The sequence below is a fragment of the Acipenser ruthenus genome, chromosome 32 (assembly GCF_902713425.1).
Source record: "Acipenser ruthenus chromosome 32, fAciRut3.2 maternal haplotype, whole genome shotgun sequence".
NCBI classification, from domain to species: Eukaryota; Metazoa; Chordata; class Actinopteri; order Acipenseriformes; family Acipenseridae; genus Acipenser; species Acipenser ruthenus.
In genome coordinates, this window is record NC_081220.1 from 1,627,009 (window position 1) to 1,641,052 (window position 14,044).

The window sequence follows — 14,044 nt, forward strand, 5'->3', positions numbered from 1 at the left end:
AGACTGGCCGCACAGTGTGGATATAGCTTAACCGTTGACTTCTTGGGAAATGGCAAGTTCCTTGCTTCTGTGCTGAGCTGCATTGCTCAGAACACAGTGAGTCATCATTTTATTTCTTGTGAACTTGTTTCTAATGGTGACATGCTGGGACTAACTTTAGCCTTTGTTTCCAGAATGATGAGACCTACAAGCTGACTGTACAAATCAGTCTCTTCTCAAACAGTGCTATGACTTCAGCTTCCTCCTATGTTCAGAGCATGACATGCCGCTATTCTCCATGGGCAGAGAGGGAGATTGTGTGTGAAAGAAACTACATGGAGGTAAGGGATGTCAGGATGTGATAATGCTGTTTCAGTATAACTTTTTGGGTTGTGTGCGTATTTTAATTGTCACTACAGAAGTGCTTCACTCATGACTAATGTGAATTCTCTTTAGGTTTGTGTGAGAAGAGGGGTGCCACTTATTGAGCCAAACTTTGTTCAAGATGATCCTGATTGGTCCCTTGCATACCCTGAGGTAGAATCATGTGACTTTGCATTTGCTTCATTCATGTCCCCTTGGTCTTACCTATTGAGGTCTACTCTACTGTCTCATCTAGAGGAAGCAAAATCTAACGGCCCCCTTAACTTTAACCTGTCTCCCAAGAGGGTGGCCATATTGGAATTGTGTGATATTTAAGGCATTGGCTTTGCATGCATGTATTCTGTGATTGCTTTGATAGAAATTGATTGTGGAGAAATTAACCCTTGTTGGTGTAAGCCTTGTATTTCAACCACTGAGGTAGTGGCTTCATATGTGCAGGGCTATAAATCCTTCATGATAAATGTGTCCTGATTTACCTTTTTGAGGACTGCTGCATAGGAGCAATTTAGGTGTCCTAAAGTTTGGTACACTGATGTATTAAGGTCCAGTACAAATGAATGGCTGTAAACTCTGCCTGTATCGGATCAAGACAACATGCTTTCACATAGGCTTTCGTACGAAGTTGTATTTGAGGATTTACTCTGTTCCCTTAGATATCCGCTGAACCTAGAACAGTTTCAGTGATGTGTCATTAAACTTTCAACTTTCAGTTTTAGTTCCTGTTTATTAAACATGACATCTGCTATGACCATTCCTTTAGACTGGGGATGCTTTGTGTTCAAACTTCCTAATCTAATGAGATTTTCTTCTGCTAGGCAACTGCTGCTGACAACAGCATCTGGAAAATTGTGTTCCATCTCCCAGCAAATAGAAAGACAACCATGACTGTTGCTCAGGCCATGACAAATGGCTATGGCATAAACACTACACCATCTCGAATTCTGGTTAGAGCTGCATACAACTCCACAGAAAGCCAGCCTCAGGTGGTAAGTAGTCTAGGCTTCATTGTTGTCTAGTACAGTATATCCAGACTATGAAGGTAGATTTAGTCTTGCTTTTATTTTAGTAAAAGTTCCCCCTCCCCTCCAACAGATCCAAACTGTACCAATGGCTGTGCTAAGATCAACCACCTTTTATAAGCAAAGATGGATGGTCATGATGGTGGACACTGCAGTTACATGTCCTACTGGTGAGTAAGCTTATGGAGGGCAACGGTGCTCAAGAACTGTTCTAGGTTTATGTATGAATTTTCTATACCAAGTCTATGGTGTTCCTTTCTGTCAGATGGAACAGCCTTCACAGAACAGATGATTACATGGAATGTTCCCCGTGTTCTACCTCCTCTTGTTCCGACACCACAAATTACTACCCTTCATGTTCAAATGGGAGTTGATGGCCACAAGCTTGACCCTGCAACGATTCATAATAGAGATTATAAACTGGATGTCGGTCCCCAGCTAATCACGGTACAAATTCCTGTGGGAGCTGATGGTGGATATTACAAGGTATGTAGAAGTTCAACATCTTCTTCTAAATCCTTCATTTTAAAGCTTTCCTCCTAAGATTCTTCTGTGCTTTCAGAACCATGTATTGGACAACACCTATGTGGTCTCTTACTCTATTGAACCAATGCTGGAGCATACCTGGCAAGATGGGCCTGAGAAGACCAAGTACACAGTACTTCATCCAATAACCACTCCTTTCATGCCTCGGCCACCAGTTGTCACAAACAGTATGTAGAACTTGTCCACATGCAGTAAATCAAAGGGATTTGTTGCAGTGCTCCACTTCATATCCTTCATTTTAACTGCATGCTTTAATTTCAGACACTGTTCCTAAAGCCAGAGTGTTCAATGTGACCCTGGGGACATTCCTGCCTGATGTGGAGCTGGTCAAAATTATAGTTGGACCAGAGATGTTAACTGTGCCAGAAGCCAACCTAAAAGGTTATAATGTCCAGGAGCATGTCTTTCCCAATGGATCCAAGATCTACACTCTCCAGGTGCCATTTGAGGACCCCAATGTGAAGCAAAAGGTAAAATCCCACCTGTTCAACCATCCAATTGCCCTTTGAAAACACTTGCTTCCTGTGGACGTGTTGCTTGCTGTCTGACTTTGGGTTTAATCCTACAAACCTTTGCTCTTCTTTCAGGTAACTCCTCCAGACACCAGAACCTACATTCTGCCCCTGACCTACTTGCTGAATATAGTGCCAGAGAATACACCCTTTACTCATCCTGCTGTAGTTGAAGCCATTCTCAAAGACATCAGTAAGTGCCTGACTATTTGTTCTACAACTACCTTTTTCTAACCAATCCAGTCCATTGCCCTGACAACTGCTCTTCCTCTTGCAGTTCAACCTACAGTAACTGGCTACTGTGATGGTGCTGCATTCTATACCATGGTAACATATGGCAACATGGGTCGCAACTGTATTCCTTTTGTGGGCTCAAGAGAGCTTGGTGGAAGTCTGCTTGCCCTGTACAAGTATAATGCCAACTCTACCAATTTCTGGATGACTGTCCCATACAATTCAGTTGATGCCACATATGAAGTAAGTGATGGAACTTTAAAATGTGTTTAGCTGTTTGGGTTCAACACATTACTGACCTGATGTATTGTCTCTGTAGGTGATCAGTTCTTCAGGCATCAGAAGCAGACTTGACTTGACCTTGAAGGATATTGGGACCATGGTTGTGGTGGCTGACTTCTCCCTGTCCTGCAGTTTCCCTACAAAGGTGATTGGTAACTCTCTTGCAAACAAAGCCTTCTTTAGAATGGCCAAAGTTTGCATGAAGTGGTATTGAAGCTATAATCTGTTTCCTTAACCTGGATCCAAATGCTGTGTTTCAGATTGCTTCACCAATGGAACTATGGCAGCTCTTGCTGTGAAAGTGGAATCTGTCCCCAGCTTGTCTCCAAGTCAACTAACTCTAAGGGTTCCAAGTTGCCGGCCTCTTCAGTCTGATGCTATCAATGCGGTTTTCTACTTCAATGTCAACTCCTGTGGCACAACTAGAAGGGTTAGTATTGACCACATTTAAAACCATATTTTGAGGAGGTTAAACATATTGACAAGTTGGCCACAACACCCCTGGATCAATCTGGGGAGCCATGGTGACCTGTGTTTCTATCCGCTGAATTACTTGCATGAATTGTGGACATCTGAAGGATGCCACCTTTGTATTGAACTGCTTGTCCAGTTGACAAAGGTGTGACACATGACATGACTATTGGTTATGGCATTGCATGTGCTGCCTAGAGACCTTTTGGGTCAATTGCAGTGAACTGGAAGGAGCGTACTTACTGGGGATGATCCCGTGGTGAGGCCGGGACTAAACTAATACATGAGTTAATACCAATTACAGCTCAAGAGTCACCAGCTGTGTATTTGCAACAAATCCAAAATAACTGCTGTTGCCTTCCTAGAGGTTACTAAAACAATACCATATTAGTATAGCAGTTTCTGTAGACAGGCTTGAGGTATCATACTAACTGTAACAATCATGAGGTCCCATAAGTGTTCAATTATGAAATTGCAATATTCATTACCAATGATTTTTTTTAAATTTTTAAATTGTGAAATTGGTACTACATTAGTACCAAAGCTGGGGATGATCCAGAGTACCATATTAGCTAGGATTGCAATCAAATTGAGTATCCTTGTGGTTGAGGCTGAAACTCTGCTAACCCCATCTCCTCTTTCCAGGTTGAGAGTTGTCACTATCTGGTCAATGACACCAAGGTAGTACAGTTCTTGTACCAGAAAAATCCTGCACCTGTAGTCCAGCCTGGCGTGGGGGACCTTGCGGTCATCATGCGGCTTGCATTGGGTAGGACTTGGCAATTGAGATAATATAGATGCTCTAGTAGCGTGTTTCCACCTATAAAATTCTCCCTTGCATCTCTGCAGATTCAACCTACAACAACTTCTATGGCGCTCGGGATTACCCTGTTGTGAAGTACTTGTGAAGACCTTTGTATTTTGAGGTAGAACTCCTGTACAGCAGGGATCCACAGGCTGAATTGTTTTTGGAGAACTGCTGGGCAACTTATTCTGCTGACAGGAATAGCTCTCCCAAGTGGGATGTTGTTGTGGACAGGTAAGATGCTGGAATATGATATTGCTGCTACAAAACCTAGGGATTGGAGTTGTGGCTGATGTGCTCCTGACCTACTTTCTCTTCCTAGCTGTGAGAACTCTGCAGATGAGTACTTGACCATCTTTCACCCAGTCTCCAGCAATGCAAGAGTGCTGTTCCCTTCCCATCTGAAGAGGTTTGAAGTGAAAATGTTTTCCTTCACAAGCGGCCGGGATGCACTGAAAGGACAGGTAAAGTGGAGTGTTGGGATGGGGGTCTTGTACCACCATGCACGGTTTGGATTGCTTTGCAAGCAGCAAATAGTCTCTGTGCTCAAATCTTTAGTGAGTTGGAATGAAAACATATAACTGCACTTTTGCAAGAAACACTTACTATGATGCAATACATTTTTCAATTCAGTACTCCTCATTGGATGATGGTACTGCCTGATCTATTGATGCTTGTTTTGCTTGACAAGGTGTGCTGTCTTTCAGATTGACTTCCACTGCAGTGTTGTGATATGTGATTCAAACCGGCCATCAGACAGCCTCTGTAGCAGACGGTGCATTCCAGGGAAACAGAGGCTTGGTAAGAGCTCTGTCTGTTGGGGGGAGGGGGGGACATTTTGCATGCATTTTTGTTCCTTTGTTTTGATGGGCTCCTCCTAATTCCTCCTGTAGGTCGCAGTGCTGAAGGGATGGATGGTGGTGCAGTAATGGCATTTGTGTCTTCTGGCCCAATTGAGCTGAAGAGAGATGGATCCCTTCACTTTATGCCTAGAAGCGGTAATATGCATGATGTGACAATTGCAGTTCAAGTAAAATATGTAACTATCTCTTTATATTCCACTAACTATTTCTTTCTTCTTGCAGGCCAATTCAATGTGTGGTTCCTTCTGGGAGCTGCAATGGGTGTGTGTTCAGTGGTTGTCTTTGTAGCTGGAGTTGTATATTTTTGGGAAATGCCCAAAAGTGTGTTTTGATAAATAAAAATCTTGCTTGTAAAGACTGTTTTGGTTTGTATTTATTTTTTTCTCTTTTGGTGGGTGCTTGACTAATTCTACACAGATAATATATTCATGTGTGTCAGAATGGCCATGTTAATGGGATTCTCTCCTCCTTACTGCATTGAATGCTTTGCTTGTTTCCTGATCAGGCCATTCTCAATATGGTGTGTTATTCAAGGACCCTTCATTAATTCATTGTGAACCCAGGGGCAGAGTTTCCTCCTCCATGGAGCTGTAACCCTATTTTTATATTCCTTCTTGCTTTTGATCTGCTACCTTCAGTATGCAAAGTTTTTAGGGTGAAATTATCAATATAATTTATCATGTTCTAGCATCACAGAAAGTGTGTAGATTTATTTGGGTTTGTTGTCTTTTTCTGTTATGAATTTCAAGTTTTTGTTTTGTTCACTGCGGTTTATACGTCTTTTACTGGAAGTGGTCCCTGGTGAGAGCTCCAAGTAAGGTATTAGTTTAGCTTTTCAGTTTTCAATACTGTGTACAAATGAGTCTTATTTTACTGAGGAACTAGTTAAACAAACCACTACTTGGCAACATGTTCTCTTCATGTTTGTTTTGATTGTGGTTTATATAGCCTGTTACTGGTTAAACTCATTTTACGGAACACGTTCCATAACAAACCGGTACACCCGATGCGGGGAATCTTTAGATCCGCGCACCAGTCTGAACCAGAAGTTCCATTCTTTGAGCTGTTCGATTAAAATACAGTATATATGAGAGAGTGCTGAGTTATTGGAACTAAATTCACTACACCAGCTGGCAACCCCTTGTGTAATGTGTTTATATTATACAGAGGATGCTGAGTTTGATGCAAGACTCGAGCAGGCGCATTCATATTAAACCTGCTCGCAGACTCTCCGGCACCGTCACTCTGAGTGTTCTTTGAAACAGACTGAGTTTATATTTATATTCATGTTGGGTTAATCAGAGATGATTATCGGCGGCCCGTCTGTAGTACTACCGGAGATTTTAATTGCACAGTTTGTACCGCTCAGTGCAGCGCCGTCCCGTTTGTAACACGGTACGTGAACTGCATTCTGCTAAACAAAACATCACAACAGCAGCAGCAGCGCCATCTACTGGACAAAACCCAGACATACACGTTAAACAATGATCCAGTTCAATATCTACAAAGACTAAACAAGAAACTATTAGCGAAGCCCCGAAAAAGAAAATATTCTAAAAACGGTTTAAAATCAAATGTTTAATTGTTAATCTCACCATTTTTAGTTACTGTAGAACTACTTCTCTCAGAGGATGGTGACACAAAGAAAAATTATTAAAATAAGGTTTTAAGTCTTCTTTATTTACCAACAACACACTCATAGACCCATTTAATAATAGCAATAATACACTCCAGGGTCTGTGTGTTCTCATGAGATATATCACCACTTCCTGGGCGGTTGAAGAACTCGACTTCGTCTAGTGCCTCCCAACGCACCCAAGGCGTGGTGATATTACCTCATGATAACACACACACCCTGTCGTGTATTACTGCTTCATTAATGTAGTCATTAGGTTTATATGTCACATTCCTTTGTTGTCACTGTATTGATTTAGATATTCGGGTTGGATACCTCGGAAGCCAGCGGAACTCCAGCGTTTCTCCGACAACCACTGATAACCCCTCCCGTGATGATCGGCGCTGCCATGACAACCCATGACATCACCCGCACAAGTTACAACACGGCGAGTCATTTTTTGTAGCACAGTATTAACGTGTTATTGTTTTCACAAAATAACATCAATAAGATTATCAGATCACCTGCTAGTGTGTACTAAACAAAACCTCAAATATCAGTGAATTGATACAGAGACAAGCCGTGGCACCAGCAAGGGGTTAAAATGAAATTAATAAATAAATTACGACATGAAACAAAAATACATGTGGGTGTATTTCAATCAAAAATCCATGCATCCATAATACTGATTATGATCCCACAGCTAATTCTTTACAAATTATCAATTTCTATGTTTCTCGGAGTGCTAATGTGGTGTACATATTAATGGATTTTAGAAATCAGCTATGCTAGTCTGCCCCTCAAACAGTTTTAAATATAATTTAGATTTAAATGGCAGGTAGTATATAAATCAATTTCTAAAACAGGTCGCATTTTGTAATTTAAATAGGCCTACGTATGAGCTACCAAAACGTATTTTTGTTTCATGTCGTTATTAATGTATTTACTTATTTATTTGGTTAAACTTGAATCCAGCCTTACATTTTAACTAATTGAAGTTACCACAGCGTGTCTATGTATGAATTACTGACGAGTAATATTTGTGATTTGATTACTCTAGCAGATGAACTGATAATGTATGGATGTTATTTTGTGAAAACAATACAATATTAAAAAAGAAATACTACAACATTTAATAAATACATAAATTATACACCAAACTGTAGCACATTTGTTTAGTCTTAATATCATAACAAATATACTTATTATAAATACACACTTCTTTTTATTCGTTGGAAAACAGTCTGGAACTGAAGAATTTTTTTTTTTTTAATACAGTCCTATTTGAGTATTTAAAATATGGTTTTCTTCAAAATTAAAATGCCAGCAACGGTGTGTTAATTTAACGAAGCGCCTAACGCCGCTCGGAACGTTCGCATTTTTAAATCCTAACGGTCTCTGCTCAGCTGAGTGGAATGTTCACGAGCCGGTTGCCTAGCAGCGTCTCCCCCTCCTTCTCTGCCCCGCCCTCTCGCCCTCTCTCGTTGCTCCAGCTAGGAGTTCAAATTTAGCTTCGTTATATTAGCGCAACTCTTTACTAACTTTTACAAATTAGCTTATTAGGGGCTTCGTGTTTTTAAGATGGTTCAGGTGCAGTCCGGGCAGACTGACTGGAGCATCATTACAGTATACCGCACTGCTATTATCTACAATTAATAATTCAGCTATATTCATATTCAGAATGTAAAACAGTATTAAGACAGGGTCCAGTATTATAAATAAATAAACATGCTTTAAGAGAAACAGCAGTGATGTTTATTGACCATTCCCATACATTCTCTATATGTTTCTACATTGTGGTTGCACAGGGACAAGGGACTCAGTGATGTTTTAAAAAAAATAAAAAATACTAGAGCCCACAATTAACCAATATAGAAAGGAAGGGGGGAGAAATGTATTGCCTGTGTGCAGTACCTTACACTTTTCTCTATTAAATGTCATTTGCCATGTGTCTGCCCAGTTCTGAATGCTGTCTAGATCATTTTGAATGACCTTTGCTGCTGCATCCAGGGCGACTTATAGTCGTAAACCAAAATACATTTCAAGAATCACAGAGCAAGTAATAATACAATTAAGAGCAAGATAAATACAATGACTTTGGTTCTAGCAAGTACAAGTACGACAAAATACAATTCAATAACGGAGCAGATAACAGTGTCAGTGATAGTTACATCAGGATATAATTAAATACAAAATACTACAGATTAAATAACACTTGACAGATTAGAGTACTCTAAAGTACAGGATTAGATGCAGTAAAATAGGGGGCAGATAAGAGCAAGTGAAGCGCATTTAAGGAATAGTGATGTGTCCAGAGGGAAAAACAGAGGAGTTCTACAGGTGCTGTCTGAAGAGGTGAGTCTTGAGGAGGCGCCGGAAGGTGGTCAGGGACTGGGCAGTCCTGACATCTGTAGGAAGGTCATTCCACCACTGCAGGGCGAGGGTGGAGAAGGAGCAGGTTATGGAGGCAGGGGAGCGTAGAGGAGGTAGAGCCAGTCCTCTAGTGCAGGAGGAGCGGAGAGGTCGAGTGGAGGTGTAGTGAGAGATGAGGGTCTGGAGGTAGCTGGGTGCAGTCTGGTCAAGGCATCTGTAGGCTAGTACAAGAGTCTTGAACTGGATGCGAGCGGTGATTGGGAGCCAGTGGAGTGAGCGGAGCAGTGGGGTTGCGTAGGAGAAGCGAGGCAGAGAGAACACCAGGCGAGCAGCGGAGTTCTGGATGAGCTGGAGCGGAGAGGTGGCGGACGCAGGGAGGCCAGCCAGGAGGGAGTTGAAGTTGTCTAGATGGGAGAGTACCAGGGCCTGGACCAGGAGCTGTGTAGCGTAGTTGGTGAGGAAGGGTCGGATTCTTCATATGTTGCTCAGGAAGAATCGGCAAGTGCGTGTCTGAGTGGAGATGTGCTGGGAATAAGAGAGGCATGGGTCCAGGGTGACTCCGAGTTTCTTAGCTGAGGAGGAGGGAGAGAGTGTGGTAGATTCCAGAGGAATGGAGATAGAGAGATCAGAGGAGGAGGAGGAGGGAAAGAAAAGGAGGTCAGATTTAGAGAGGTCAGATTTAGAGAGAATCTGAGCATCATCAGCATAGAAATGGTCTGAGAAACCATAGGATGCGATGAGGGGGCTCAGGGAGCAGGTGTAGAGAGAGAAAAGGAGAGGACCCAAGACTGACCCTTGGGGGACTCCTGTTGTGAGTGGGCGAGGTGTGGAAGTTACTCCACGTCAGGTTACTTGGTATGTGTGGTTGGATAGTTAAGAGGAGAACCAGGCCAGAGCAGTGCCAGAGATTCCCAGTTCAGCGAGAGAGGATAGTAGAATTGAGTGATCGACAGTGTCAAAGGCAGCAGAGATGTCGAGGAGAATTAGGACAGAGGACAGAGAGTGTGGAGTAGTGGTTAGGGCTCTGGACTCTTGACCGGAGGGTCATGGGTTCAATTCCCGGTGGGGACACTGCTGCTGTACCCTTGAGCAAGGTACTTTACCTAGATTGCTCCAGTAAAAACCCAACTGTATAAATGGGTAATTGTATGTAAAAATAATGTGATATCTTGTAAGTCGCCCTGGATAAGGGCGTCTGCTAAGAAATAAATTATTATAATTATAGAGAGGCTGCTCTTGCAGAGTTCAGTGAGTTAGTGACAGACAGGAGGGCGGTTTCAGTGGAGTGAGCAGAGCGGAAGCCAGATTGGAGAGAGTCGAGCAGAGAGTGGCTGGACAGAAAAGCAGAGAGCTGGCGGTGTACAGCCCGCTCTAGGGTTTTGGAGAGGAAGGGTAGGAGGGAGACAGGACGGTAGCTCTGGAGGGAGGTGGGGTCGAGGGTGTTTTTTGAGGAGGGGAGTGATAGAGGCTTGTTTGAAGGCAGAGGGAAAGATACCAGAAAGGAGAGAGGTGTTGAGAAGGGAGGAGATGAAGGGAAGTAGAGCAGGAGCAGCAGCTTGAAAGAGGTGAGTAGGGAGGGGGTCCAGGGCACACGTGGTGGGTTTGTGACCCTGGAGCAGGGAGGAGAGGTCAGAGTCTGAGAGGGGAGAGAAGCTGGAGAAGGAGGGTGAGTTAGTAGGGGATGCAGTTGGTGTAGGGGTTGGAGTAGGAGGGGGTGCGGGGGAGGAAGTGGTGTTAAAGAGTTTGCGGATATCTGAGATTTTAGAAGAGAAGAAAGAGGCAAAGTCATCAGAAGAGATAGAGGAGGGAGGAGGAGTGGGGAGGGTTTAGGAGGGAGGAGAAGGTAGAGAATAGTTTACTTGGGTTGTTAGTGGAGGCTTGGATTACAGATTGGAAATAAGTACATTTAGCAGAGGAGAGAGTAGAGGAGAAGGAGGAGAGGAGAGTGCGGTAAAGGTCTAGGGCAGCAGGGAGTTGGTTCTCTTCCATTTCTTTTCAGCAGATGTGATTCTTTCTGAGCGGAGCGCAGAGGAGAGCCAGGGTTGGGGAGAGGAGGGGCGAGCAGGTCGGAAGCTGAGGGGACAGAGGGAGTCGAGGGAGGAGTGAGGAGAAGAGGGTGGAGGTAGCAGAGTCTATGGAGAGTTGTGAGAAGGAGTCGATAGGAGGGAGGTGAGAGAGAGCAGTGGAGGCAAGGACACAGGGGGAGAGAGCGGAGGTTACGACAAGAGGTGACAGTGGGGGTAGGAGGAGCGGGGAGAGACAGAGAAAAAGAGAGGGTGAGGTCCAGTTGACAGCCAGCTTTGTGGGTAGGGGGGGTGGAGAGAGACAGAAGTCGAAGGAGTGAAGGAGAGGGAGGAATCCGGCAGAGTGGCTGGGGTTGGAGAGATGGATACTGAAGTCACCTAACAGGACAGTTGGGGTAGACAGAGAGGACGGAGGAGAGTAGATAGTCAAGTTCATCTAGAAAGTGAGCGAGAGGTTCAGTGGGACGGTACAGTACAATTAACAGGAGTTCACAGGGAGAGGTTAGTTGGACAGTATGAAATTCAAAGGTATTAAAAGAGAGTGAGGAGAGGTCGGAGGGGACCGAAAAGAGTAAGGAGGGTGAGAGGAGAAGACCAGTCCCACCTCCCTGTCCAGTGACAGTATGGGACAGGATGTAGAGAGAGGACAGGGCAGCAGGAATTACAGTGTTATCAGGGGACAGCCAGTTTTCAGTGAGAGCAAGGAAATCGAGAGAGAGAGAGGTGGGAGGCAAAGGCAGAGATGAAATCAGCTTTGTTAGCAGAAGAGTGACAGTTCCAGAGTGCACCAGAGAGTGTGCGGGAGGGGGGGGAGAGACAGAGGGATGAGGTTAGAGGGGTTGGAGGAGCAGCGGCGGAGAGAGGGCAGAGGACGAGGACGAGAGGACAGAACAGGGATGTGAGAGACAGTTACAGCAGGACAGGTAAGACAAATAGGCACAGTGGGAGCGGTGGGGTGGAGGGTACAGACCTGACTAGTAGATGGCTTCTTCCAGAGCGCTGTTAGGTTCGGATCTATTCGAACAGCATCTCAGCGCAGGCCTCCCCTCACTGCATTCCCACAGCTAGACTCCCACAGCTAGACTCCCACATCTAGACTCCCAGCTCTTTTGTTGAGGCTCTTCTGTTTGCTGGCACTTCTTGCTGGCGTGGAAATAGGCTGCCTAATATATATATATATATATATATATATATATATATATATATATATATATATATATATATATATATTCTACCGGTCAAATGTTTTAGAACACCCCCATTTTTCCAGTTTTTATTGAAATTTAAGCAGTTCAAGTCCAGTGAATAACCTGAAATGGTACAAAGGTAAGCGGTAAACTGCCAGAGATTAAAAAAAAAAGTTTAGGTTACCAAAAACTGAAAAATAATGTACATTTCAGAGTTATACAAAAAGGCCTTTTTCAGGGAACAAGTAATGGGTTAACAACCCAAAAAGTTAGATTATTTATTTCAATATCGTTATAGCTATAAACGATGCATGCATTTTACAATAGCAATTGCTATTTGACAATGACCAATAAGTAATTTTGTTGCAATACTGTATACAATGTGAACAGAATCAGACATTGCTCCGTTGTCTCGAAGAAACATCTTCAATTTGTATTTAAAAAGGACGCCCAACATGGGGCTCGAACCCACGACCCTGAGATTAAGAGTCTCATGCACTACCGACTGAGCTAGCCGGGCTGACTGGTGCATGGTACATTCACTGTAACCAACTGAGCTATTAATTTGTCATCTTATTTGAGAATATACTGAATGACAGAACCAAAGATTCCAAATATAATCCACTGAACTCTAGCTTTATTATCATAATTAAAACAGATTACACATGACCACAGTTCTGTATCAAAATTAAGTCATAAGTATATGGTTTCCATTGTAGCTATTTACACAAACTGCTTTGTTGTCTCCCAGGGTGTTATCTAACAAAAAGACATATGCTGTGCTGCCATAAAGGATTACATAGACTTTCCTGCCCCGTGTTGCTTTCATCTTAGATGTGATCTCAGGTTCTGCTGTGTTCTGCTCCCTCGATCACGTTCTGCAGCATCTCGCCTTGCTAATCACACCCGTATGCTTTGGCGGCTTAACAGGTTGGTCTCTGTGGCGCAATCGGTTAGCTGTTAACCGAAAGGTTGGTGGTTCAAGCCCACCCAGGGACGATGCTTTTTGCATTTCTTAATCACATTAGAAAATGGCACTCTGATACGCTGTTATTTCATCCAATTACGCTGAAGGATAAATGTGCTCTTTTTTTAGTTCAAAATAATACAAAACAAATATCGTCTTGTTGTTTGCCGAAACCCGGGATCGAACCAGGGACCTTTAGATCTTCAGTCTAACGCTCTCCCAACTGAGCTATTTCGGCTTGACAAGGCAAGTGTTTCGAGGTAGCATTCTTTTTGGCAATCCAGTAAACCTGTAATGAGAAACGTTCAACAGCTCGGCAACACCATAATAGAATCCGATGCCTTTACAAATGCGTTTCGAAACTGTTAAGTTTTCTCCCAAATGCGGTTCTCAACAAATGTTTTTTTTTTTTTTTTTTTGTATTCCTTCCAGAGTCCAAAAGGCAAACACTGGAACTGGCTGCCTGAAAGTGCAGCGCTTGAACTGCCTCAACAAACGCTGAGCTCTAAAACGTGTACATTGAAAGTCGTTGTTAATTTTTAAAGGTCTGTTAAGCTTAAAGGTACCAATCATTACTTGCTGTACTTTAAATTTCTTCAAAACTAGTATTTCTATAGCTATGTTCTCTATCTCATGCAAGGAAGTGTTAATATGACTTTATTACCCAACTGTGTCAATGAAGACTGGTCAACAGTAATTTCGGATTCACTTTAATTTATTGTGCAGTATCAAATGAAACATAAAAATGAATCGCAATACAATAAATCTCTGTTTGATCGCTAT

General features: G+C 43.0%; 1 protein-coding gene and 1 non-coding gene across 2 annotated transcripts; one reads left to right on the top strand and one right to left on the bottom strand.

Moving 5' to 3' along the window:
- Positions 1-4,344: 4,344 nt before the first annotated feature.
- On the top strand, positions 4,345-5,453 carry LOC131703201 (zona pellucida sperm-binding protein 2-like). The gene is made up of 5 exons (XM_059006170.1): positions 4,345-4,466; positions 4,555-4,696; positions 4,940-5,033; positions 5,126-5,230; positions 5,318-5,453. Exons 2-5 carry the CDS (start codon positions 4,655-4,657, stop codon positions 5,425-5,427), a joined length of 351 nt encoding a protein of 116 aa, XP_058862153.1. The 5' UTR covers positions 4,345-4,466; positions 4,555-4,654; the 3' UTR covers positions 5,428-5,453.
- Positions 5,454-13,426: 7,973 nt separating this feature from the next.
- trnaf-gaa (transfer RNA phenylalanine (anticodon GAA)) lies at positions 13,427-13,499 on the bottom strand. Its single transcript has one exon. It is a non-coding gene; the product is annotated as a tRNA-Phe (tRNA).
- Between the last annotated feature and the right edge of the window lie 545 nt (positions 13,500-14,044).

Bases quoted from the DNA above. Each gene is read 5' to 3' on its own strand.
- LOC131703201 (XM_059006170.1), top strand. From the start codon at position 4,655: ATGTTTTCCTTCACAAGCGGCCGGGATGCACTGAAAGGACAG. The intron at 4,697-4,939 runs GTAAAGTGGAGT...GCTGTCTTTCAG, and splicing joins GGGATGCACTGAAAGGACAG to ATTGACTTCCACTGCAGTGT. The intron at 5,034-5,125 runs GTAAGAGCTCTG...TTCCTCCTGTAG, and splicing joins TCCAGGGAAACAGAGGCTTG to GTCGCAGTGCTGAAGGGATG.